Source organism: Leucoraja erinacea, chromosome 14, assembly GCF_028641065.1.
Source record: "Leucoraja erinacea ecotype New England chromosome 14, Leri_hhj_1, whole genome shotgun sequence".
Classification (NCBI taxonomy): Eukaryota; Metazoa; Chordata; class Chondrichthyes; order Rajiformes; family Rajidae; genus Leucoraja; species Leucoraja erinaceus.
The window spans coordinates 33,622,618-33,648,814 of record NC_073390.1 but is presented as its reverse complement, the minus strand read 5'-3'; the positions used below and the strand labels follow the sequence as shown (position 1 = coordinate 33,648,814).

General features: G+C 39.1%; 1 protein-coding gene across 6 annotated transcripts in view; it reads left to right on the top strand.

The window, feature by feature from the left end:
- The window catches only part of LOC129703558 (diacylglycerol kinase delta-like), a 121,551-nt gene that overhangs the window by 57,235 nt on the left and 38,119 nt on the right, over positions 1-26,197 (top strand). For 5 of the 6 annotated variants that reach the window (XM_055646134.1, XM_055646133.1, XM_055646137.1 and 2 more), the window contains 11 exons: positions 3,671-3,775; positions 7,350-7,482; positions 8,251-8,357; positions 13,878-14,003; positions 15,577-15,679; positions 17,879-18,041; positions 21,674-21,782; positions 22,927-23,066; positions 23,911-23,995; positions 24,923-25,017; positions 26,055-26,154. In XM_055646134.1, the coding sequence (XP_055502109.1) occupies positions 3,671-3,775; positions 7,350-7,482; positions 8,251-8,357; positions 13,878-14,003; positions 15,577-15,679; positions 17,879-18,041; positions 21,674-21,782; positions 22,927-23,066; positions 23,911-23,995; positions 24,923-25,017; positions 26,055-26,154 (1,266 nt within the window). Of the gene's footprint in view, positions 1-3,670; positions 3,776-4,789; positions 4,909-7,349; positions 7,483-8,250; positions 8,358-13,877; positions 14,004-15,576; positions 15,680-17,878; positions 18,042-21,673; positions 21,783-22,926; positions 23,067-23,910; positions 23,996-24,922; positions 25,018-26,054; positions 26,155-26,197 lie in introns of those variants that run through there. The other variant, XM_055646138.1, reaches the window with a different exon arrangement.

Sequence of the window (26,197 nt, the reverse complement as noted above, 5' to 3'; positions counted from 1 at the left end):
CTGGGAATAACTGTGCACAGTTCCCTGAAAGTGGAATCTCATGTAGATAGGGTGGTAAAGAAAGCTTTTGGTGTGCTGGCCTTTTATAAATCAGAGCATTGAGTATAGAAGTTGGGATGTAATGTTAAAATTGTACAAGGCATTGGTGAGGCCAATTCTGGAGTATGGTGTACAATTTTGGTCGCCTAATTATAGGAAGGATGTCAACAAAATAGAGAGAGTACAGAGGAGATTTACTAGAATGTTGCCTGGGTTTCAGCAACTAAGTTACAGAGAAAGGTTGAACCAGTTAGGGCTTTATTCTTTGGAGCGCAGAAGGTTAAGGGGGGACTTGATAGAGGTTTTTAAAATGATGAGAGGGATAGACAGAGTTGACGTGGAAAAGCTTTTCCCACTGAGAGTAGGGAAGATTCAAACAAGGGGACATGACATGAGAATTAAGGGACTGAAGTTTTAGGGGTAACATGAGGGGGAACTTCTTTACTCAGAGAGTGGTAGCTGTGTGGAATGAGCTTCCAGTGAAGGTGGTGGAGGCAGGTTCGTTTTTTTTTTATCATTTAAAAATAAATTGGATAGTTATATGGATGGGAAGGGAATGGAGGGTTATGGTCTGAGCGCAGGTATATGGGACTAGGGGAGATTATGGTTTCGGCACGGACTAGAAGGGTCGAGATGGCCTGTTTCCGTGCTGTAATTGTTATATGGTTATAGGGGTAGTGGAATGCAGGGGGGTAGGGAGGGGGGTAGAAGGGGTCTGTGGTGATGGGCAAGGAGGGGAAGAGGGGGTAGAAAAAGGGACAGGGAGGGGTGGATTTGAATGGAGGGGGATAGGTGTGAGTGGTGGAATATTGTGTTGGGGGAACGGGTTGCGTTGAGGGTACGGGTGAGTGGTGGAATATTGTGTTGGGGAACAGGTTGCGTTGGGGGACCAGGCCTCCCGTGTGACAGGGACCCTACAGGTCCCACGTAGTCTAGTATCTCTTAAATGTGCTCTCTTTTGGAATGAAGCATTATCAATCTAACCATCCCAAAATAAATTTAAAAATGGCATCCAGCATTACTATGTCCTGTCATATGGACTACTGTCCTGGCATATGGATGAGAAGGGAATGGAGGGTTATGGTATGAGTGCAGGCAGGTGGGACTAAGGGGAAAAAAAAATTTGTTCGGCATGGACTTGTAGGGCCGAGATGGCCTGTTTCCGTGCTGTAATTGTTATATGGTTATATGGTTACTATATCAATCATCTAGGAGGAAGCCTGAATTAGAAACATTTTTTAGATATTATAAAAATATTACAGTTGTTCTATCTTGAATTGGTTAAAATGTCTCTTATTGGCTGATAATTTGAGCAAACTGTTAAAAAATTTGTCTGAAGAAGGGTCTCAAACCGAACGTCACCCATTCCTTCTCCAGAGATGCTGCCTGTCCCGCTGAGTTACTCCAGCATTTTGTGTCTACCATAAAATTCACTTCTCTCCCCCTGAGGCCCAAACTGAGCCAGAGGTTCCAGAAATGCTCATGGTCACACTCAGCTTGAGGTCACTCAACTGTACAATAAAAATCTTGTCAGAACTTGATCACTGAATGATGGAGGCTACCTGACATTGCAAAAGCTAAGCGATTCTAGCTTCCATTTGTGTGACAGGAGATGGATCTTGCTGGCTCAACAGCATTTCCCATCGGTCACTCTGGTACTACCCAGTCAGGAACATTGTCATCCTCCCTGCCCCTTACTAAGTTTTTTTTTGGTCTCTCCTTCTCAGTTCTAATCAAGAGCTGTCAATCTGAAAAGTTCATACTTTCTACCACAGCTTTCCCCTGACCAACTGAGTATTTCCACCAATTTTGGTTCTTAATTTAGGTTTCCAACATCTGCAGTCCAGTTGTATTTTAATCTTTAAGTCCCATTTTATTACTGCCCGTGGTTTGTTACTTCTGTTTGCAACATTATTTACGAGGATGTTGCCAGTACTAGAGGGATAATTATAGGATTAATGTAGGATTAGTGTAAATGGATGATTGACTAAATAGGCCGAAGGGCCTGTTTCCCTGCTGCATCTCTCTATGACTCTCCCTTCTCTATGACACTCAGAGTTAAGGCACAGTCGACTAAGTTTTAGATGGGGTTTTTTTGCGTAATAGAAATACTGAATCCAGTCAGTCGTTCTACTAGGTAACAAAGCCATTGATAAGGACTGAACAGCAGATGAGCTGATGCAAAGATTGGTTCTCAAGGTAGAAATTGGTGTTCTTACATACGTGCAGGTATAAGATATGCCACTCAACTTAAGGTCACATATGGCACCAACATCTGCAAGCTGTCTGATTTAGTTTTAAATACTATAGTTGCTAAGGAGAGGAGTGGATCCTGGACAAGAATTGTAATGTAGTTGTTTAGTAGTTTACTTGGTATATTTGTTTTGTCTTGTACTATGGTGGTGGGATCTGTTTTGTTTTATGGTGTTGTAAATACTATTTTAATGTTTGAATAAATATTTTTGATTTTTTAAAAAAAGGAGAGGAATGGAATCAGTAGCAGAGGAACGCAGTATGTGGTGGAGACCTCAGACAGGTTTCTTGATATTTAATTGGAGATTTTTGCACATCCTGTACTGAATGTCACTCACTTGTTCACGATTTTTTGAGTTGGTAAGGCAAGGCTGGATTTGCATACAGAAACTGGTGCAATACTTTTTCCATCAAGTAGAAACATGGCATGTTAATGAAAAATAATGAGGGACCTAATGATAGATCCTTTGTAAAAAATACCAGTGGTCAAGGCAAAGCATGTGTGCTTCTGGTTATCCTCTGTCAACAGTAGAATAAATAAGAATAGAAACAGGCAATTGCAGAACCATTTACCTGGAAGACTATTGGACTAAGGGATAGTTGGGCAGAGCCTGTCAGTGCAATGGAAAGGTTAGCAGACGCTGACAGTATGAGCAAGAGGTGAGTCGTGCTTAAGTCTGAGTGAGATGTTAGCACAATCAGTATGAGAAGACCACAGACATTACTACATAGTTCATTCTGGGAAAAGTTTTGTCAGAGATGATTGTTGGAATTCACACCGTGCAGGATTAACTGCTGGAGCTCCAGCTAATTCCTCAAATAGTTTCATTAGTATATTTGAAAGCCTTCTCTATTTTTGTGAAATGCTGAAATCCCAAACAGATGTTGGCGGTGATTTATTTTTAACTTGCTCTATTTTTGGATGTTTTGATTATGGCAAAGACTTTTAGTGAGAACATTTCTCCTAGTCCAGAACACATTGGCTGTTGGTTGAAAATAGCCGTACTGACACCAAACCCAAATTATTCCATTTGTCAAGAATAAGCATAACAATGAATGCCAATGGGCTGCTCTTCCTTGACCAAGACCAATCTTATATTCCCTTATCATTTAGCCATTTCAGTCGCTAACTGAGCAAACAAACAGGGATCCAGCTCGATCTTCCTCTCGAGGTGCTGCACTGGAAGGCTTTTGTATGGAGCTAATCTGCTGGCATTTAAAGACTAATTGTTCATGCTCATATAGTGAAATGTAAGCAGACGATTGCATTACAAACAAAAATTGAATGTTATGCATCTTTTACAGTTTGTAGCCTGTTTTTGCACTAATACCAAATATCACCCCCAAGATAATTGAAATGTACTATTTACTTTTGTAGATAATTACTCCTTTCCGAAAGTTAATTTTGTGTGCTGAAAACCGTAAGGAAATGGAAGACTGGATTGCAGTAATGAAAATGATCCAAAACAGGGATCACTTTGAGGTGAGATGGCTCAAAGCCTGGCAGTTTCAACGCCTTCAGGCATTTGTGTATGTGAATCAGTAATTTGCAAGTGAGTTACCTACTGAGTACTGGGCAGTTACAGGAGAGGAGAGGTAAGCTGAAAGGTTTCAAATCTGAAAGAAGAATTTAAACAGTGTTATGGATTGTAATACCTGATTTCTGTGAAAGTCTTCAAACGTTTCAGGAGAATAGATTGCTCCATATAAAAAAGTGTTTTCTGTAACCAGGCATCATAGCATCCTCTATTCACTCCTTTTGTATTTTTGTATTGGCAATCTAATGTGCCTATTGTATCTTCCTTTTCCTAGAATGATGATTCCGAATTAGCAACATTATACTTTTATAAATTTGTTTCTGAAATTAGCTGGCATTAGAAAGGCAATGTTTATTATCAGCAAACTGCCTTGAAACTGTTTGCTGAGATGGTAGTAAGAATTTGCATTGTTAGCAATACATATTGGTGAAATCAGATATAGATGGCACTTTGCCTTCCTGGTAGGATGTTTGTGAACATATTGGTTTTTATGACAGTTAATGCCATGCACACATAAAAGAGAAGCTATTTAAAGATTTATTAAATTTGTTGCCACAACTTTTCTGAACCTTAGTTCTGCATTTAAATGTGGAGTCAGTTGAAACGACCCTGCCTCTACCATAAGTGCAATAATTAAATATGTAACTCCGGTGGCTTGCTAGGACTCAGTTAAGGCAGTTGAATCTTCAATGTCAAAGGTAAATAACTGTTTTATTTGTGTTGTAAACATAAGAGTGGTCAGCACATCCATTCAAGAACTGTTTATGGGGACTGTTTTATTTCAAGGTATAATCTATATGTTGTGTAAATCGTGTTTTTTTTTAATTGCACAGGTATTTCTATTGGAAACTAAACAACAGGGATGTTTGTGATGTGTCAAGCTTTGCCCCATATTCTTTGAAATATTTGTAATCTTTGCTCTCATTTTTAAAGGACCTTCTTTTTCTTATCCTTTCCAGCTGCCTGAGATAGATAGCTTTCCCAGGACATGCTGCAATCAATGTTTATCTTTTTCTCCTCACCCACCATTAATGTATTGTCTGAGGCTGGGCTGCAGATCCTCCAATAATTTCTCCAGGTGACTATTTGCCATATGTGGAGCTAGGCATGAAAAGAAACATTGAGCAAATTGAAATCCCAGTGTGAACTAATAAGTGCACATTCAAAGTTTCCATGAACATTAATATTAATAAAGCAACAAGAATAAAATGTTTACATGTGGAGGATATGAGATGGGATAACAGTGAGATGGTTAACCAAAGGTACAAAAGGTTTGAGATTGAGTGGTAGTTTTGACAAGTTACGAAGTCCCAAAGATTGTTGCTTCTGTTAGGAAAATTATTTTCCAATTGAAAATCCAGGTCTGATTAACAGAAGCAAGCTGATCTTCTCAACTAAATTCCATCCTTTCCATTGCTGACTTCCCAAGCAACGAAGCCCGGTGTTTTTTTCTCAATCTTGAGTCTAAATTCATTGACCAATGGTTAGTTGATTTATCTCCTTTTTGAATAAAGGTAATCTTGATTGCCTTCTAATTCACGTATATTACATAGCAGGTTTTGGGGAAGTTAAATGTAATTAATATATACTTTACTGGGTTTTTTTCAAATACACTTGTTTTACTTGTTAACAGTTTAGGATTTTTTGTAATCCCATTTTGCCTATCACTTTTCCAGACTTCCCTGATTTTCTGTTACTGTGTGGCACATCTAGACATGAATTTTGAAATTCCATCTTAGTCTTATGCCCTACTGTTGTCCTACTTCTGAATGCACCTCCATCTATAATTATCAATCCAGTGTTGTCTTTTATTAGTCATGTTGCTTCCTATGCTGTTAAATTTAAATGATTTAATAAAAGTGCTTTCTTCTACTTGTCTAATACTACAACGTATTTACAAAACAGAAAATGGCCATTCAACTCAAGAGGTCCATGCCAGTGCACCACATTGGATTCTTCCCACCCTTCTTTATCAAAAGCCTTCAACATATCCTTCTACCCCTTTCATCCAGCTTTCCCTTAAGTTTATCCCTGTTATGAGATGCATCTATTCCTTGTAGTAGCATGTTTCTGTATGCTAACCAATTTCTGTATAAAAAGATTGCTCATTCCTGTCTGTGCAGAGCTATTGCCACATTGTTTTAATCTGGGTATTAATTCCATTGCAATATAATCACAAGGATATCCGCTACATCTCTTTCCAACATTTTGTTATTTTCCTTCCTTTATTCTACCTGTCTGATTACATCCAGTTAGAATCCTTCCAGCCATCCGAAAAATGTATTTCAATAGTGGTTCCACCACCCTCCCCATCAGAACTGTTTTTTTTTGTTTTTTTTTGCTTCTTTCTAAAATCACATTCTATTTTGTTGGGCTCTCACCGTTGCCTGGAGTGCAGGCAGATCTCTGTGATGTTTACCATCTCATTTCCTTTTGCTGGATCTTCTGCCTTTCATTTGTGACAGGTCTGGGATTGGCATGAAGACAATTTTCCTCCTTTTGTTCTCAAATGCTACTCCCTTATCCTCCACTGACACTTAATTTCTCAAACTTTCTGTGTAGGATTTCCAGCCTGCATTGTTGTGCTTGATTAATTTCCATATTGGTCATTAGTTGTGGCTTTTTCCATGAGTTTCTCGATCTCCTTATGAATGCTAGGTTTCTCACTCTGCAAGGTGAGGCACCATTTGAAACTCATAACACAGTTAAATAAGCAGTTAAATGTGTCTTCCTCTAATCGACTGCATGACGTGTCCATTTTTGAGAACTGTACTCTGTCACGGTAAATGTGCTCATGATGTTGCTCATAATTGCCCCTTTCCTGTTTTACTTCTTAACTATTGTGTAAGCATAGTATGCTCACAAGAGACTATTCTGCCAGTTTCTGTCTAATCTTTATTTAATCGAGTGAAACGATTGAATCCGACAGAGGAATACATTTTTGAAAGCCTATTTGCAGTAAGTTCATTGAAATCTCTTAAACATAATGGTTGAGTTCTGATAAAATTTGACCACATTCTTCGATTCATCACATCTGCTCTCACCATCCCAATCTGCCCACAAGCTACAATCAGCTGTTGATTCCTTTGGACACCAGTTTAGACTTTCAAATCCTGATTGAATAATTAACCAGCATTGTTATACAGTTGAGATGATGAACCTGGACAAAATTGCATTGTGGTTCATTTAACCAGTATATTTCAGAACTGTGGTTACATTCACAGCTTTGGAGCAAAGAACAAAATGGTGCTTCTGCATTTTCCTCATGTGTCGCAAATGGACTATGGCCATCACCAGATCATTTAGGTCAAACTATACATAAACTGGCAGTTAAGAAATGCTGACTTTACATTGGAAAGATATCCAAAATGGTGTACAACTGAGCACATTTTCTATTGTTTGATAACTGCTCCTACCAAATCCACGATTATTTTTGCCTTAATTGGATCCAACAGTGACGGCAAGAAATTCTTTAGTAATATCTGCTAAATATTTGTATACGTTCTTTTCTCTGAGCAGTCAACCCAATACAGTATGGACCATTTCTCAGGAATGCACAACTGGTACGCTTGCTCGCACGCACGGCCTACTTATTGCAACGTCTGCCGAGAAGCTCTGTCCGGTGTCACATCTCATGGATTGTCCTGCGAAGGTAAGTGGATGATATTAAAATGATGTCTCAGTTCATTCATTCACACTGTCTATCTTGCTATTCCTAATACTTGCTGACATGAAGTCTCTAAAGGTTATACTACTTCTAATGTGTCTTGTTAACAACACCACCCTTTCCTGTTTCAGTCCTCTTCTTGCCCCAGCTTATCCTGTTAACAATACTAAATGTGCTATTTTCAGCACTCTCCTTGTGCCACCAGTCCTATTGAGGACAATCAAAGTTGCTATACATTTTAATTACTGCAAAAATACAAAGATCGAGTAGGTATAATCTCATTATTGGTGAGCTTTGGTTTTGTGCAATACTTTGCACGTTGGATTTTTGCAGTTCATCCCACAAAGAGGAATAGAATGTTGATCTGGAGCGTATTGGTTATATTCTTTCTAATTGAAAGAATTTTGCTTTTTATCTGCAGATCTTGGCAGATTTCCCCTCATTAGGAGAGATGCTTTATTGATTTAGAAAATGTGAGGTAATTGACACTTCCGCCTTGGAAGTCCTTATGGGAATGGATTAGTATTTGCTTGGTTTTGAGAACTTGCATTTAGTGCATGTCTCCTTTCATAGCCTTTTCTCCCATCTCTCCATGAAAACATTAGTACTTGTCCTTGTGGCTATCCAACATACATATACTCACACAAATGTAACACACATGTGAACATACAGAATAGCTGATGATGATTCTTTCTCTCACTCTCTCTTGCTCTCTCTTTCTCTCACATGTGTCCTTTCCTTTCTGGTTCACAGTATGTAAGTTCAAAGCTCACAAACGCTGTGCTGTGAGAGCCACCAACAACTGCAAGTGGACAACGCTGGCCTCAATTGCCAAAGATATAATTGAAGATGAAGATGGGGTATGTTGTGAATGGGACACAAATAAATGCTGATAACATGAAAAACTGAGCAAATGCTGATCAAGGTCTGGAAATCATTCACTGCTTTTGAATGATTTAACATGATTGTGATGTTGATATTGAGTGTTCAAATCCTTTTATAGTTGAAGTCCAGACCAATGAGGATTGAATTTAAAATGTTGCATAAAATTATTTACATCAAACTTGTAAAAGATTACCAAGGACAAAGATAGCAGTAGGCACTAAATGTTTACCATGAGGAATGTAGACCAGGACAGCAAGTGATTACCAAAAGAATATGGCACTGAGTGCTGAGCAGTTGCTGGAGGAAAGAGCACAGCAATATACAGCAAGCAGTTACTTTGAAAGATGGGACTGGACTGTGATAACTTATGAAGCAGAACAAAGCACTTGTCTTCAAGTGGTTTCCAGTGGGAAATCATGCCTCCAAAAAAGAATAATGTGTTGGACTGCTGCAGAACTTGGGCGGCACAGTGGCCCAGTGGCCCCAGTGGTAGAGTTGCTGCCTTACAGCACCAGGGACATGGGTTTGATCCTGACTACGGGTGCTGTCTGTACGGAGTTTTACGTTCTCCCTGTGATCGCATTAATTTTCTCGGGGAGCTCCAATTTCCTCCCTTGCTCCAAGCTTGTAGATTAATAAGCTTTGGTAAAAATTGTAAATTATCTCTAGTGTGTAGGATAGTGCTAATGTACAGGGTGAATGCAGGTTGGCATGGACTAGGTGGGCCAAAGGACCTGTTTACACGCTATACCTCTAAAGTGTAAAAGCTTAAAAATTGAACTCTCTTTGAAAATCCCAATAGCTGAGTTTTGAATATTGGAGCTCCACCCAATGGTAGAGCTTGGTGAAGACAAACATTTTTTCTAGTTTAGTAAGATGTTTATGACAGAAGAAAAAAATGAACTATCCTCTCACAACCTCAGAATATTTAAAAGCCCTTGAAGATCAAGTAAATACTAGTAGGAGAGTCATTGTTGTAACATAAGCAATGATGTAAATGGCCCAATTGTTCATAGCAAAGTGGCTTGAGGGACAAATATTTTCCGGAACATCAGGAGAATTCCCAAATAATTCTTCAAGTTGTGCTTTTGGTTTTTTTTAACATCAAACCGAATAAGCAGCTTTTGTGTTTTAAATATTATCTAAATCATAACCCCTCACTATGCAGCACTCCATCACTATAGCACTGATATGTCAGCCGAGATTATATCCTCCAGTGTTCTCAATAGCATTTGTACTGACAGGATCTCACCAGATGCTTCAATTGAACTAAGGAGGATATTAATTTACATTGATGCTTTTACAAGCATTGAATTATTTCCCTGTTCCGTTCATTCAGTTTTTTTGACAGTGCCAGAGGAAGTCTTTGCCAATGTTGCAATTATGAGATGGCGATATGTTTCATCCTTTGCTTCCATTAAAGTTTACTTGCTCACCTACATACGTTGAACTTTGCAATTTTTTACACTTTCTTTTTTTTTCATTGCTGCAACTGAGTGAATAGTTGAGGCAGTGAAGCCATTTCTGGCTGTATGCCAGTCATCTATGCTGGGGTCTGTTCTGCTTACTTGCTCACCACTGTACAAATCACCACGTAAACCTTTTAACAATATCCATTGATTTTATTTGCTGCATAGACCTGATGCCTTTTTGTTGAGAGCTGCACTGGTTCATATTACTTCAGTGTTTGTAGACTTAATTGCATCATTTAATTGAGATCTCTACAAATCTTTTAGCTGGGATCTGTGCTTAACTCTTGCACAACAAATCAAAAGTCATTTATGCAGAGATTGGTACAGGTCCTAAGATGCTGGGATTTCTGCTGGCCCTTTTGTGTCAACAATTCTGCAGCATTTAATTGAGTTCATAGTTGGGATCGTATCCGGTCCCTTATGCAGGAATCTATGCATCTTTTAGTTCATCTGAATTAGTTCTATGAAGCTGGCAGCTTCTTCCTGCATTGCTGCTGTGTACTTTAACTAGGATAAATGCTGAAAATCAATTGGTGTCTTTGCTGGTTCATTAGCTCAGTCTGTGCCGGTTCTTTGGCTGGTAACTGTGCTGGTCCTTTTAATCTGGGTCCGTTGTAGTTCTCCTCACCGGTTTTGTGATATTTTTAAGCCTGGGCCCGTGGTAGTCCTTTTAGCTTGTGTCTGCAGTAATTTCTTTTTAAACCTTGGTCTGCAATGATTTACTTATTTTTGCCTTTGTGCTGGTCCTTTTAGACTGAATATGTGCTGGTCCTTTTAGCCTGGGTCTGTGCTGGTCCTTTTGAGTCATGGTGTATGCTAGTCATTTAGTGGGTGACTGTGCTAGTCCATTAGCTGGGATGTATGCTAGTCATTTAGTCCAGTTGGGTGCTAGTTATTGATTTCTTTCACTCAGATCTGTGCCAGTTTCTTGACAGTTACAATTGTAGGAAAATAGGAAGTTCTCTAGTATACTTTATAAAGTATACTAGTGATTCTATCAATGAGAAGAAGCAAATGGTAGGTTGAATAATTGTTATTTGTTATTGTTAAGAAAGCTCAATATACCATCCAGGATATCCTGGAAAAAAGAAACACGACCAAAGACTCATCAAGATTACTGTAACTAGTAGAAGCACGAAACAGAATCTTATGATGCTATTGGCCCTGTCACACGGTACAAGTTCATTCCAAGAGCTCTTCCGAGTTAAAAAAAAAAATCCAACTCGTGGTAAGCACGGAGAATGAACGTAGCGGGTACGTCGGAGCTTGGGGACGTCTCTTAGCAGCTCGTAACGCTAACGGCAGGTACTTGGGGAGACTCGCTAATAGCAGGTAAGTTCGGGAAGACTCGTGAAGATTTTTCAACATGTTGAAAAATGTCCACGATTCAAGATTCAAGACAGTTTGTCATGTGTCCCTGATAGGACAATTAAATTCTTGCTTTGCTTCAGCACAACAGAACATAGTAGGCATTGACTACAAAACAGATCAGTGTGTCCCATATGCCATTATATAAATATATACACACATGAATAAATAAACTGATGACGTGCAATAACAGATAATGGGCTATTAATGTTCAGAGTTTTGACCAAGCCAAGTTTAATAGCCTGATGGCTGTGGGGAAGTAGCTTTTCCTGAACCTGGTTCGAGAGCCCCGAGTACCGACGAGCGGCCATTACTGTAAATCTCTGAGTTCGAATCGGGGCAAACTCGGGAGAGCTCTTGGAATGAACTCGTACCATAGGATAGGGCCATAAACGTTTCAAATCCCATTCCAAGATTTTAAGTGTAGTTGAGAACGTTGCAGGTGCTCTGCCTATAATTCAGGAACTGTTAATTTACATTGGAAAAATTGGTATGTCATCTAGTTATTTAAAAGAGGTAAAATAAGTAAATCAGGGAATTACAGACTAGTTATCAGTACTTTTGTAGGTTGGAAATGTCTTGGGACTATTATTGTCCCCAGAAATAATGTAAAGGGCCTGTCCCATTTTCACGACCTAATTCACGACCTTTTTTACTCGTGGACATTTTTCATCATGCTAGAAAAAACACCCTGGCCTACTTGATGCCACGAGTACCTACAACTAGCATCACGGCCGGCTATGACCTACCTACGACCTCCTACAACCTCGTGATGACCATGCTGCGAGTATGAGTCAAGGGCAAACTCGGCAGAGGTCGTGAATTAGGTTGTGAAAGTGGGACAGGCCCTTTAGTTCGACACATTGAAAAATGTAAGTTTGTCATAGAAAGCCAGGGCAATATTATAAAGAATAGGACATGGCTGTTGAAACTGATTGAATTTTTCAAGAAGTGATAAAGGGAGTGGGCAGGGATTTGCTGTGGATGTTTGGGACTTATCTGAACATGAGAAACTTCATCAAATGCCTTCTATAGAGACTGTTAACTTTAGTTAATGCTCACAGAAATTAAAGGAAATTATTAACCTGTACAGAAAATGACTGTATCTAAATAGATAAAAGTAGAGATAATTGGCAGGCCACATAGATTAGCAAACACATTCCGGCTACTCCTCCTTTTCCCTTTCTTGTCTCCACCCACCCCCACCCCTGATCAGTCTGAAGAAGGGTTTCGGCCCGAAACGTTGCCTATTTCCTTCGCTCCATAGATGCTGCTGCACCCGCTGAGTTTCTCCAGCTTTTCTGTGTAACCTTAGCAAACACATAGATTGATAGGATATGACAAGTGATACACTGCAAAGATTTTGGTTGAACTTTCATTAATTCACCATATTTATAAACATCTTAGATGATAAAATAGAATATGTGTGTAAATTACCAAAGCAGTGTGGATACAAGCATTAAATTATAAAAGTTCAGTGAGTTTTAATGCATTAACAGGTAAAGCAGTGGGAAATGAATTTTAAGATAAATATGTGAGGTCATCCACTTTGAATCTAAAATCAGAGTGCTTTCTATCTTGTGATAAACCAAAAGTAGTGGAAATTTAGAGCGAAGTTGATATCCATTGATCATTAAAATTCAATGAGGAGATAAGAAATTAAAAGCTATTGTGTGCTCTCCTTTAAATCTACAAGACTGGATTACAAGTGCATAGAAGTACAGGTACTGCTACAGCTACAAAAATCTGTGGTTAATTTTGTTTAGAGATACAGCATAAAAATAGGTCCTTCGGCCCACTGAGTCCACATCAACCATCGATAACCGTTTACACTACTTCTAGTTATCCCAATTTCTCATTCATGCCTAACACACTCGGGACAATTTACGGAGGCCAATTAACCTACAAATCTGCACATCTTTAGGAACCCACGCAGACACACAAAGTATGAACACACAGATGGTACCGAGGTCAGGATCGAACCCAGGTCTCTAGCGCTGTGAGGCAGTAGCTGTGCCATTGTGCTGATCCTAGTTAATCCATAGGCAGAGTCTGTAAGCAGATCTACTAACCCACATATCTTGGGGAAAAATATGTATTCATTTTGGGGAGAATGCAGCATTGGTTTATTAGAATTATACCTTATACTATTTGCAGTTTACAATTTTAAATGTTAATTTGAGTACAGTCTCCAGGTATTAAGGTACTGAGCCGAACAGAAAGGAAAATGGAAATTATTTTAGTTAGCTGGGATGTCAAGAATGATATGGCAAAATTAGAATTGAAAATTTGATTTCTTCTACACACGACATTAAGGCTTAGTTAATTGTTAATTTAAAATCTGGATTTTGATTATTATAAAGATACTCTATTACTTCACATATCCCCAAAGATCTGATGGAATTACACCACTGACTTGAGAAATTAAATAATAATTTAACAGGTCTGGGCTGGTTTCCGCTCTGTTTTTAAATAGTCTTGATATGAGCTGAACCCTTTAGTTAAGATTTCTATGATGCATTTTTGATGGGATCTGTTCCAGCTGTTTTTCAATCGGGTTATGTCTGTGCTACTGTGGTAGTTTGATTTGTGTTCTATTTTTGCTACATAGCTGTCATTGGCGGTTATTTTGTATCGTGATTCTGTTTTATTTAGGTCTCAATGCCACACCAGTGGTTAGAAGGTAACTTGCCTGTCAGTGCAAAATGTACTGTCTGTGACAAGACGTGTGGAAGTGTGTTGCGCCTGCAGGATTGGCGATGCCTGTGGTGTAAGGCGATGGTGAGTATGTCATTTTACTATGTTGTAAATCAGAGCAAGATCCTAATACCTTTGCAATTAATTACATTTCCTGTTGATTTCTTACATTTGGAGTTAAGTGAACCCAGTAGAGGCTTTACATTTTAAAGCCTAATAAATTGAAAAGATAAAAATAGGATTTTTACTTTTAATCTGTGAACATTCCATTTGCCATTTGTCTGATAGAAATTAGTTCCCCTCTCTTACCTCTGCTCCCTAGCTACACAAATTTATCTTAATCCAACCAGTTGTCTTCATAAACTTAGCTTCCATTTGCGTTGAATTCTCATTGCCCTTCCTTATGCCAGCTCACCAATCGCTATCTTTGCTCTACTGACCCTCCCTGCTCCTTGTCTCCCCACCCCAAATGTGTCTTACTATAGTCCCAACTATTCAAGTCTTAAGGACCTGTCCCACTGTACGAGGTAATTCAAGAGTTCTCCCGAGCTTCCCCTGATTCGAACTCGGAGAATTACGGTAATAGCCGTTCGTAGATACTCAGGGCTCTCTGGGTACCTACGAACCATTTTCGTAGGAATCCATGGACATTTATCACAGCTTCACGAGTTTCCGCGTTTCCTGAGTACCTGCCGTTAGCATTACGAGCCGCTACGAGACATCCACGAGCTCCGACGTAGCCGCTACGTACATTCTACGTACTTACGAGTTTGATTTTTTTTTAACTTGGGAGGGCTCTTGAATTACCTTGTACAGTGGGACAGGCCCTTAAGTTAGTAATTTAGCCTTGATGAACTACATCATCAATATCAATCAATCTGGTTGCAGATTTTACCTGCCTCAGACCCAGTGTCCTACATACAGTAATGAAACAGTGCCTTGTTTAGTAGGAAATAGGCTTGTAGTTGGGATAGACTGAAATGTTTGTACTGTACACTTTAAAAGTGTACTTTTAATATTCAGTGAATTTTATATATAACAATATGTACATGATGTACATGTTGACATCTTGTAGTTGATTTCAAATTGACCAGGTGTATTTGAAATTTTCGAAGTATTTAGGTTGTTGAATTAACTTGTGTCTTGGTTACCTCAGTATACAGGGAAAGTGAATTAAGAAATCATCCTGGTTAAATTGGAATTTTGCAGGTGGCAATTGCGTGCACGCATTATGAATGTCCTCCATTACGTTTGCAGAGTAAAGAATGCTTCATGAGAAAGCTTTCAGGTGGCGCAGCTGGTAGAGCACCAGAAACTCGAGTTCGGTTGTGACCTCGGGTGCTGTCAGTCCGGAGTTTGCATGTTCTTCCTGTGATCCTCTGGATCCGCAGGTTTCTTACCACATCCCAAAGATGTGCGGGTTTGTAGGTCAATTGGCCTAGACAAATTGTCCCTGGTATGTAGGGAGTGAGAAAGTGGGATAACATGGAACCAGTCAACAGGTGATAGATGGTCGCCGTGGACTCGGTGACCTGAAGGTCCTGTTTCAATGCTGTATCTCTAAATCAGTGTTCTATTTACTTCTCATGTGTTCATATACACTCCACCTGTGTGGAGCATTGATTGCTAATTTCTATGTAATATTCATTATCTACAGGTGCACACAGCTTGTAAAGACATGCTTTCCATCAAATGTCCTTTGGGGCAGTGTAAAGTTTCTGTTATTCCTCCAACTGCACTCAACAGTATAGACTCTGATGGTGAGTTGTAGTCCTTATCTCTAGTTGCTGTTCAAAGAGCTGATTGTCTATATGCTTAGTGCTAACTAAAGCTAATAAGTAGCATAAAATCAATATAAGACTTATAATAATAAATATTTGACCATAAGGTTTCCTGGAACTGTACATGGTTGAGAAATTATTTGTGATTATAGCAATGGATGACATATTTGAGTGCAAGTCAGAAAGACCTTGTGAAGCTATGCAAAACTGTTTTTGGACTGCATGAAAGAGTTTATAGCTGACTGTTGTCTTGTGGGAGTAAATAAGAGAGAGTTTAGGATAGTTTGTGATTAGGTTTGAGCAGTTGAGGGTGTGACTGTAAGTGAGTCTGGAAAAAGATCAATCTTGGTTGTGAGAAATTATTTGGAGACAGTTTGTGAGTTTGTGAGTGACTGTGTGAGAGTGTGAATGGCTCTTGAGTCTGCAGACATTTGCAGATACTCGAAAAAAAAAGTATGAGTATCTCTTAGAAGATCTGGGAGAGTATCTGAATAGCTTTGTATGGGCGAGAGGGGATGGCTTGTAAAATATGATGCTATAACTATGGTTAAGGATGCTGTGGCAATCCATAACTCTTCCACTCTTGTAATGTCCATCTTATTGCTGTCAACTGAGTGGAGCAACAGGTACAGTGCATTCAGAGAGTATTCAGACCCCTTCACTTTTTCCACATTTTGTTAAGCTACAGCCTTATTATAAAATGGATTAAATTCTTTTTTTTTTTAATCATCAATCTACACACAGTACCCCATTATAAATAAATTGAAAACAGGTGTTTAGAAATGTTTGCAGAGTAATTAAAAAGAAATAACTGGAATATCACATGTACATAAGTATTCAGACCCTTCACTCAATACTTTGTTGAAGGACCTTTGGCAGCAATTACAACCCCAAGTCTTCTTGTGTAACAAGCTTGGCACATCTGTATTTGGGTCATTTCGGCCATTCTTCTCTGCAGATCCTCTCAATCTCAGTCGGGTTTGATGGGGAGCGTCACTGCCCAGTTATTTTCATGTCCCTCCAGAGATGTTCTATCGGTTTCAAGTCCAGGCTCTGAATGGGCGACTCAAGGACATTAACAAACTTGTCACGAAGCCACTCCTGCGTTGTCTTGGCTGTGTGCTTAGGGTCGTTGTCCTGTTGGAAGGTGAACTTCCGCCCCAGTGTGAGGTCCAGAACGCTCTGGAGCAGGTTTGCATCAAGGATCTCTCTGTACTTTGCTCCATTCATGTTTCCCTCGATCCTGAATAGTCTCCCAGTTCCTGCCACTGAAAAACATCCCCACAGCATGATGCTGCCATCACCATGCTTCACCATAGGTATGGTATTGGCCATGTGATGAGCTTTTCCTGGTTTCCTCCAGACGTGACACTTGGCATTCAGGCCAAAGAGTTCAATCTTGGTTTCATCAGACCAGAGAATCTTGTTTCTCATGCCCTTTGGCAAACTCCAAGTGGGCTGTCATGTGTATTTTACTGTGGAGTGGCTTCCGTCTGATCACTCTACCATAAAGGCCTGATTGGTGGAGCGTTGCAGATTTAGTTGTCCTTCTGGAAGGTTCTCCCATCTCCACAAAGGAACTCTGTCAGAGTGACCATCGGGTTCAATTTAATTTACCACTGGTGGACTCCAATTAAGTTGTAGAAACATCTCAAGGATAATCAATGGAAACAGGATGAACCTAAACTCAATTTTGAGTGTCATAGCAAAGGGTCTGAATACTGATGTAAATGTGATATTTCAGTTATTTCTTTTGAATTACTTTGCAAAAATTTCTAAACACCTGTTTTCGCTTCTTCATTCTCAGGTATTGTGTGTAGATTGATGTTTAAAAATTTTTTTTTAATCCATTTCAAAATAAGGCTTTAACGTAACAAAATGTGAAAAAAGTGAAGGGGTCTGAATACTTTCTGAATGCACTGTATCTGCTCGGATGACAAATACATACATGCCCTTCATGCTACATTTATTAACAATAACATCTAACTTAACAAGGTGGAAAAAGTAACAGTAATCCAGAGTTACAAGTTAAACAGTGTTAGAGATATTAGGAACCAGAGCGGCAGGGATGGAAGGTTGAAGGGTTATGGTCATGAAAATGCTATAAGCGCCTCTTTGAGTGAGTAACCTGGAGCACAACTAATTCAGTAACATTCTGTTCACAATACTGTTCTCTAGGATTTTGGAAAGCAACATGCCCACCATCCTGTACGAGTCCCCTTCTGGTCTTTGTGAATTCGAAGAGTGGAGATAATCAAGGGGTGAAGTTCTTGAGGAGATTCAAGCAGTTACTGAACCCGGCTCAGGTGTTTGACTTGATGAATGGAGGCCCACATCTTGGGTAGGAGGTGCTTCAAGTTTCCTCAGTGCGCATATCTTTGCAGTTCATATTTAATAAGTATCGGCTCATTTTCGAGCAAAAAAATGCAGATGCCAGGAATCTGAAACAAAAGCGAAATGCTGACAAAGAACATCAGTGGGGAGAGAAAGAAAGTTAATGTTTTGAGTCAAGGATCATTTGTCAGCTAGAAAAGTGAGAGGACAAGCATGTTTCGAGGTGTGGAAAGGGAAGGTAGAGAGAACTGAGGGAATGTATGATACATTACAGGTAATAGTATTTTTAACTAGCTGATGGAACAAAATAGATAAATTGAAAGACAACAAATTGGCACAGAAGAATATTTGCTAGTAAAAGGGATTTATCTGTAATTGTTAAACTCAATATAAAACTGGGGATTATAAGAATTTGTGGAAAGCTGGAGCAACAATCTCCACTGAAACAGCACCTCATCTTCCAACTTCAATCCTCAGAACTTAATATTACACTTAACAATGTAAGATCAACCTTTTTTTTAACCCCACAGATGTGGCGGCCCTTCCTGTGTCCATTTACCATTTTGGTTTGTCTCTGTGTCATTTTGTTCCAACTGCCAATTGTTAAAGTGATTATTTATTTGATAACTCTTTCCTGCACCCAATTAAATACGTTATTTTACTTCTCTCAACCTTACCCTCTCTACAACTTTGAAAAAAACATGCATGTTTCCACACTTTCCCTGTTCTGTTGAAAAATCCTTGTCCCAAAATGTCAAATCTTTTCCCCGCCCCACCTGTAAATGCCTAGCTTACTGAATATTTCCAGCTTTGTCTCTTTTTATTTGGTTGAATTGAAAGGTGCATTTTATTAGAACAATAGCAGAATTGCTGTCAAATGGATTGGAATGGTGGAGGATGGGGTAAAGTGATAGGCGAAGATGGGTGGTGCAATGATGCATGTTGGTTTTTGATTAAGGAAGGGAAAGATTGTTTAAACTTCCCATTTCTCTTTACCATCCAGTGAATTTTGCACTAAACTCTTCATAAATCATGACTGAATGGATCCTTACTGTGTGACACTCCCTTTGCCTTGGTGTTTTTTCACTGCTTTATTTAAATCAAGGCCATGGTGACAAACTGATGTGTTTTTGCTGAATCTATATCCAACAAGACCTTAAACCATCAGAGCCATCGTGTTAATTGTTCATAACAGGTGTTTACAACATGCTTGCAGGAGCCACAACATAGCTGTACAGGCTATCCCTGGGTAACAAAAGGGTTCCATTTTTACAGGCACCCATAAATCAATTTTGTCCATAAGCTCGAAAATAGCTAAAAATTACTTAATATAGTAACCAAACCTTCACAGTTTTGTAATGAATGGCGTCAAAAGCACATTAAACTGATATGGACGACAGATTACTAAAAATGGAAAGAGAGATCAAGCATGTGTACCTACGTCAGACTTCTGAATTTAATAATGTTATGGGAGTTCATTCATATGTACGGATGTATATAAGTGGGGCGTTTGTAATCCAGGGATGGCCTGTAGATGTATGATTTATTATTGAGATGCAGGAATTCCAATATTAAAATTGTAGTTATTGTATGTGTAGGCATTATAGTAGTTTGAATTATGGGTGTATAAAATATTTTGATTGGAGATGAGTTCAAATATTTAGAAATTTTGGATACGTGAAAACTTTCTGTTGTAGCACATTGATTTCTTGTTATCCATTTGTGGCTGATTTATTTTTTAGTAAATAAATTGCTACTCCATTGAGGACGGGGACAATATGTACAATGTTTCTTCATAATGATTCAAAGCAAGGAGATGATCTAAATGGAGAGAAATTCTTGAATGCAATAACTACACTAAGATTTGATTCAAGTTGACGACAACAAATTAAATAACAGTGACATAAATTATTTATTAAATTAAAAACTGAGAAATTGAGTCACAAGTTAGCTTGAAGTACTCAAACAGAATATTGACAAGGCAAATAAGCAAAATACTAAGCAGGAAATTGAGATGATATTGTGTTTCTTGTGAAGGACTTGGGACACTTTCAATGTTATGCCATTCTTATAAAGCCATACAACGAAGAAATAGGTGCCAATAGGTGCTCATTCTGCCATACCAACCATCAATTATTGATTTTGTAATTACATTTTTGAGCACTTCTGCGTCTATGTGATTAAGTGGTCATTCAGGTAGTTAAATATTGTGAAAGTACCTGCTTCAGTGTGAAAAAAAGTTATTCCTCAAATCCTCGCTGAACCTCTGACCTCTTATCCTAAAAATATGCTTTCTAATTTTCAATACATCTGTCGTGAGGAAATGTTTCCTGTTATGTACCCTGCTTACGCCTTTCATAATTGAACAAATCTCTAATGTTTCCCTCCTCAGCTTCCTCTACTCTAGGGAGAACAAACCCAACCTCTGCAGCCTTTCATAAGTGAAATGTCATGGTGAATGCCCATTGCACCCTCTCCAATGCAATCATATTATTCGTAGAGTATGATGACCAAAAGTCTATACAGTACTCCAGTTGTGGCCTAACCAATGTTTTATAAAGTTTCCCCAGAATCACCATGCTATAACATTCTATGCCTTTAGCCAACAAAATGCCCCAAATGCCTGCTTCGCCACCATATTTACTTGTACGTCCACTTTAAGGGTTCTTTGGTCTTGTACACCCAAGCTCCCTCTGTTCCCCAGTACACCGTAGGGCATATCATTCATTGTGTAAGTCCTAGCTTTATTAGTCTTCCCAAAACCCATCATCTTAGGTATGTCAGAATTAAATTCCATCTTCCATTCCTTTGTCCATCTTATCAATTGATCAATATCATCCTGTAGTTGATGACTACCCCTGAACTCTTAACATTTTTTGTGTCATATGCAAAGGAAAACGAACAGCGATGTTTTCATGGATTCATGTCATGCAGCACAGAAACAGGTCATTCAGCCCACTGGGTCTTGACCGACTATCTGCAGTAATAATTTTTTCTCTCACAAATCCATTAACTCCCCTCCACATTCTCTGCCCCCCAGCACCTCATTTTCCTGCCACCACCTACATTTAGGCCATTTATAATGTGCAGTTAGCCTGTGTATCATCAAATCCTCAGCATGTGGCAAAACGTAGTCAAAGAGACGTGTAAACTCCCACAGACTGCACCAAGATCAGAATCGATCCTTCTCTGGAGACCTAAGGCACCAGGATTAACCGCAGCGTCATTCTGAGAGTTTACTACTTTTTTGGATTGTGCCATCACTGTGCTAGAACAATAAAGGTGGATGAATGAAAACAAATGAAGTTGAGGTATTGTTGGAAAAAGTGAAGACAGTGACCAAGGGGTACAAGCAAACATAATAGGAACATGAAATGAACTTGAACAAGTTTTGGAGAGAGAGTTAGGTTTAGCTCTCGGGGTTACGGGAATCAAGGGATATGGGGTAAAACCCAGAACAGGGTACTGATCTTGGATTATTAACCATGATCATATTGCATGGTGGTGCTGGCTCGAAGGGTCGAATGGACTACTCCTGCACCTATTTTCTATGTTTCTATATCTTGTCATTTCCTACATGTGGTTTCAAATTGAATAGAATATCTAATACTTCATTTTAAATGCTGCTTTCATTTTCAGTTTGCGATTATTCCAGAAGTTTGATACATTTCGCATCCTTGTGTGTGGCGGAGATGGGAGTGTTGGATGGGTGCTGTCTGAAATCGATAGCCTCAATCTCCACAAACAGGTACTGCCTTATTACATATGGCTTATTGGAAAAATATCCACTGTCTCGTTTGATTTGAGCGCAATGATTTGATTTGAGAGGCGCAATGGCAATCTGTATTGGTTGTTGTTCATGGTCCCAGCTTTGTAAATTCAGAACAAGAAAATGTGGATCAGCCATTGTATGCATCTTCACACTCTTGTTAGAGTATGTCTGGTTTATCTGGTTATTCTATCTTTAGGTCAATCTGTCCAGATCCATTCTGATTATGTATCTGACAATACCAACATTGAATCAACTAACCTCTCGCATATAAAGATCAATATTTATGGTATGGGAGATTGTTTTTGAGGATGGTATGGGCAAAAGTTTGAGACACAGGAGGCTGTGTTTGCCATTCACTCCATCCTGCAACAAACTATTCCGGCTAGTCTTGCTCGTCTCCTGATGAACAAGTAGCTGATATCCCAACTCGAACATAAATTATCTGGAGCCGACAGTACCTTATTTGAAATCCTAAAATACGACTATACAGAGGTACTTTCACAAATCCACAATCTTATCACCCACATCTGAGAACAGGATATACCAGTTGCTGTAATTGGGACCCTCTTAAAGTTCAACTGGATAATTAGAGAGGAGTCTCCCTGTTGTCTGTGAAAGAGAAATCATCCACGACTGTCTTTCTAAATTATAATCTTCACTCTGTAAATTACTGATTATCGAGCCTGTCTATGCCCCTCATAATTTTGTAAACCTCCATAAAGTCCCCTCAATCTCTTTTGTTCCAATGAGAATACAACCAGATTATCCAATCTCACTTTACAACTACAGCCCTCCAGTCCAGACAATACCCAGGTGAATCTTTCCTACATTCTCTATTGCTACAAAATCCTCTGATACTGTATATAATACTCCCAGTGGTAGTCGAAGCAATGATTTGTATGTCCGAACTATTATATTCTTGCCGCAGCCTATGAAGGTCGTATAGTACAAACATTTGAGAGATATATGGTTCAGGAGGTTATATTCCAAAGTTGAACACAGTTTAAAGAAGAAGATTGCGTTTCATAATGGCTTAAAGGCGATATGTTTTAGGATGAGATGTTTCTAGAAATTGATGTTAGGTCTATTTTCTTTTTTTATAACTTTAAACATTCTTCAGTGCCAGATGGGAGTACTACCTTTGGGCACAGGGAATGACTTAGCACGAGTGCTGGGATGGGGATCAGCCTGTGATGATGACACGCAACTTCCACAAATCCTGGAGAAACTGGAACGAGCAAGTACAAAAATGCTGGATCGGTGAGAGGAACTTTTGAGAATGCACTGGCTATCCTTTCTATTAATAACTCAGAGATACGGCTATATCCCTCTATACTGATTTCATTAATGTACACGATTGTTACATAAGGAATTTGCCACCTTTAATCTTTGGAGAACTAAGCGGTCAGGGTTCCTGCTTCTAATTACAATTCCCAATCTCGGCTGCTAAGTCAAGTCACCTGCTGAAATTCTAGGCTTGGGCGTTTGTTTATGTTTGTTGAATTGCTAACTCAAAATGTGGCATTAACAAGGAAGAGAGGATATAAGGAAACCCATCCATAAGCAGTGAAGATTTGTGATGGAACCAAAAATGGTTAGTGATTGAGAAAAGATAAAATTGTTAACTGACTTAATAACTAAACATCACTACATACTGTGCATATTGCTGAGACAATAGCATGTATTACCAACTCTTGGAAGTTAATAAACAAGCCAGTTCAGGGAATGAGGGCCGAGCAACTCGGAAACAGCAGAGAGCAGGTAACAGGAAGTTCTACATATGGTAGATGCTATTCACTGTGGATGCACATTACTAACTCTGGTTAGTTGGAAATATTTGGAAGGGAATTCATTGTGGCAGTGGGATTGGGATAATGCTGGAACATTGTGAAGGAGGATAATGCTGCAGCCATAGAGGGTTAATAGTACATGTAGTGGTGGAAAGGGAATGGTGCATGCTGAGGAAAGGAGTAGAGGTGCCAGGCATAAGGTGAATGACTAAAAGTGCGTTAATGAGCATGGCATGTAACTAAAGATAGTGGACTGTCGTTCAGAAAATGAAAAACCAGTAAAGAATGACTAACCGTTATCTTTATTTTTACAGATGGGGTATCATGGTTTATGAAACAAAACTCCCTCGGCATCCCTCCTCTTCAATAGGAACAGAAGATTTCTGTGATGATTTAGAGGTAAAGAGTTGCACAGTATGAGAGAAAAACAAAATAGAGTCGAATTTTATCCTCGGTCACATGCTGCACATTGTACTGCCCTTCTGAAGTTTAGTTCAATTTAGAGATACGGCGTGGAAACAAGCCATTCGGCATGAGTCCGCGCCAACTAGTGATCCCCGTACATTAACACTATCCTACACACTAGGGGCAATTTACAATTTTTGCTGAAGCCTACAAACCTGAATGGCTTTGGGATGTAGGAGGAAACCCTAGAGCCACCGGAGAAACCCCACGCGGTCACAGGAAGAAAGAACTCCGTACAAACAGCACCCGTAGTCAGGATCGAACCCGCGTCTCTGACACTGTAAGGTAGCAACTCTGCCACTGTGCTACGGAGCCACCCCTTAATTCAGTTTCATCGATTTCATTAGTTGAAAACAATGGTTATTTAATGAATTCATCACCCGCCTGGTGAGGAAGTGGTAATCCTTCAAACATAGCATATTGTACACATTATAATATTAAACATTATAGTGCGACTAAGGGGAAGTGTTCATAGATATAACCTCGCCATGGGGCACAGATGTTTGCAGATTTTAGCAAGTTCCATCTTGGCTTTTAAATCTGAGTTCTGTGTCATGTCTGCATGTAGCTCTAATCACAATTCCTTTGCAATGATAATTTTTAACAAATGGTAAAAAAAATGACAAGAGTAAGGGATGATTTGATGGGTGTTCCAATGGTAAAAGATAGAAATCAAACATGATCATATTGAGTAACACGTTAATCTCATTGAAGGTTTGGTTGCCCAGGTTGTATTCTAGAGTCGTCGTCCCCCCCCCATTAGTCCCAGGCAAGATAAACAATAGCCCTCTTATTTTGTTGAAGTGGTGTCGGGTAAATTGTAAGAGCAGCTGATTTACTTATCATTCCAATTTTGCTCAGGTGCAGCAGATTTCATCTTATGAGGATTCAGTTGCAGCACATTTGTCCAAAATCCTGACATCAGATCAGCATTCGGTGGTAATATCATCAGCAAAGTGAGTATCTTGTAACAAGAAGAACTTGGAATATGCCAGCTCATGACTTTTACCAATCTGAATTACTTCAAATACTCCCTCCTCCACCCTTATTACTTTATCCAGCTGCCTCCTCTTCTACTGATCCCATTCTAAATGGAGACCAAAGTATAAAGTGGCTTTTTTTCCTCAAATCAGAATAGCAGCCACTGTTCTGAGCATTGAAACAGCTGCTGTCATAATTTGAATCAAATATCATTTGACTAGTGGAAGCAAAATTGCAGTGCATGACTACTCTGGCATTAAGAACAGTTTAGCTTTCTCAAACTTATCAACAAAAATCAGATGAAATGCGATGAAAGCGAAAGATATAATCAAGTTATATTGTAATAAATATAGTTGTGCTGTAACTTCTTGGTCTTTATTGACCAGGAATGCGATTTCTGGCCCCAAAGAGCATTCCCAGCAGTTACTCTAATTCAATGATAGTTAGTTACCTAAGGTGTCAAAATGTAAAACTTTAAGCATGAGATAAAAAATAATAATTATTGATTCATTGCAGTTTTATCGCACTGCTAAATAGTAATTGACCTTTGTTTGTGATTATTTTGAATTCGGAGTGGCCCTATCAACACAATGAAGGACTAAGCAGACTTTGTACTGCAAAGCACATAATTTCAGGGGGATTTGAGTTCTTAAGTTCAGTTCAGTGCTCAGTGGGCAGAATGGATGGGCACCACTGAAGCGAAGTGTCCGTCATGGCTCAGGGGGCTCAAGGACAATTGCTGTCTCAGAATCATACATTACAGAACTTGGACTGAACATTACAGAGGTGTGCAATGGAGTATATATATGTGTTTAATTAAAATGCATTAATCACAAGAATTTACTGCAATGAATTGGCAGTGCTGATAGTTTAATGGCTTTATTAGCCATTGCAAATTAGTGGACTAAAATAAGTATAGAGGCTATTTAGTATTATACCTAGCAGAGGAAAATGTACCAAGTGCGTGATTGAATAATATCATGTGCATTGTTAACCCATTTTCTCCTTACAGAGTGCTTTGTGAAACAGTTAAAGATTTTGTGGCCCGGGTTGGGAAGGCATATGAAAGGACAACAGAGAACAGGGAAGAATCTGAGACCATGGCAAGAAAGGTATGCAGGAAGACAAGTGCTGTAGGCTACTGTTGGCTTCTGA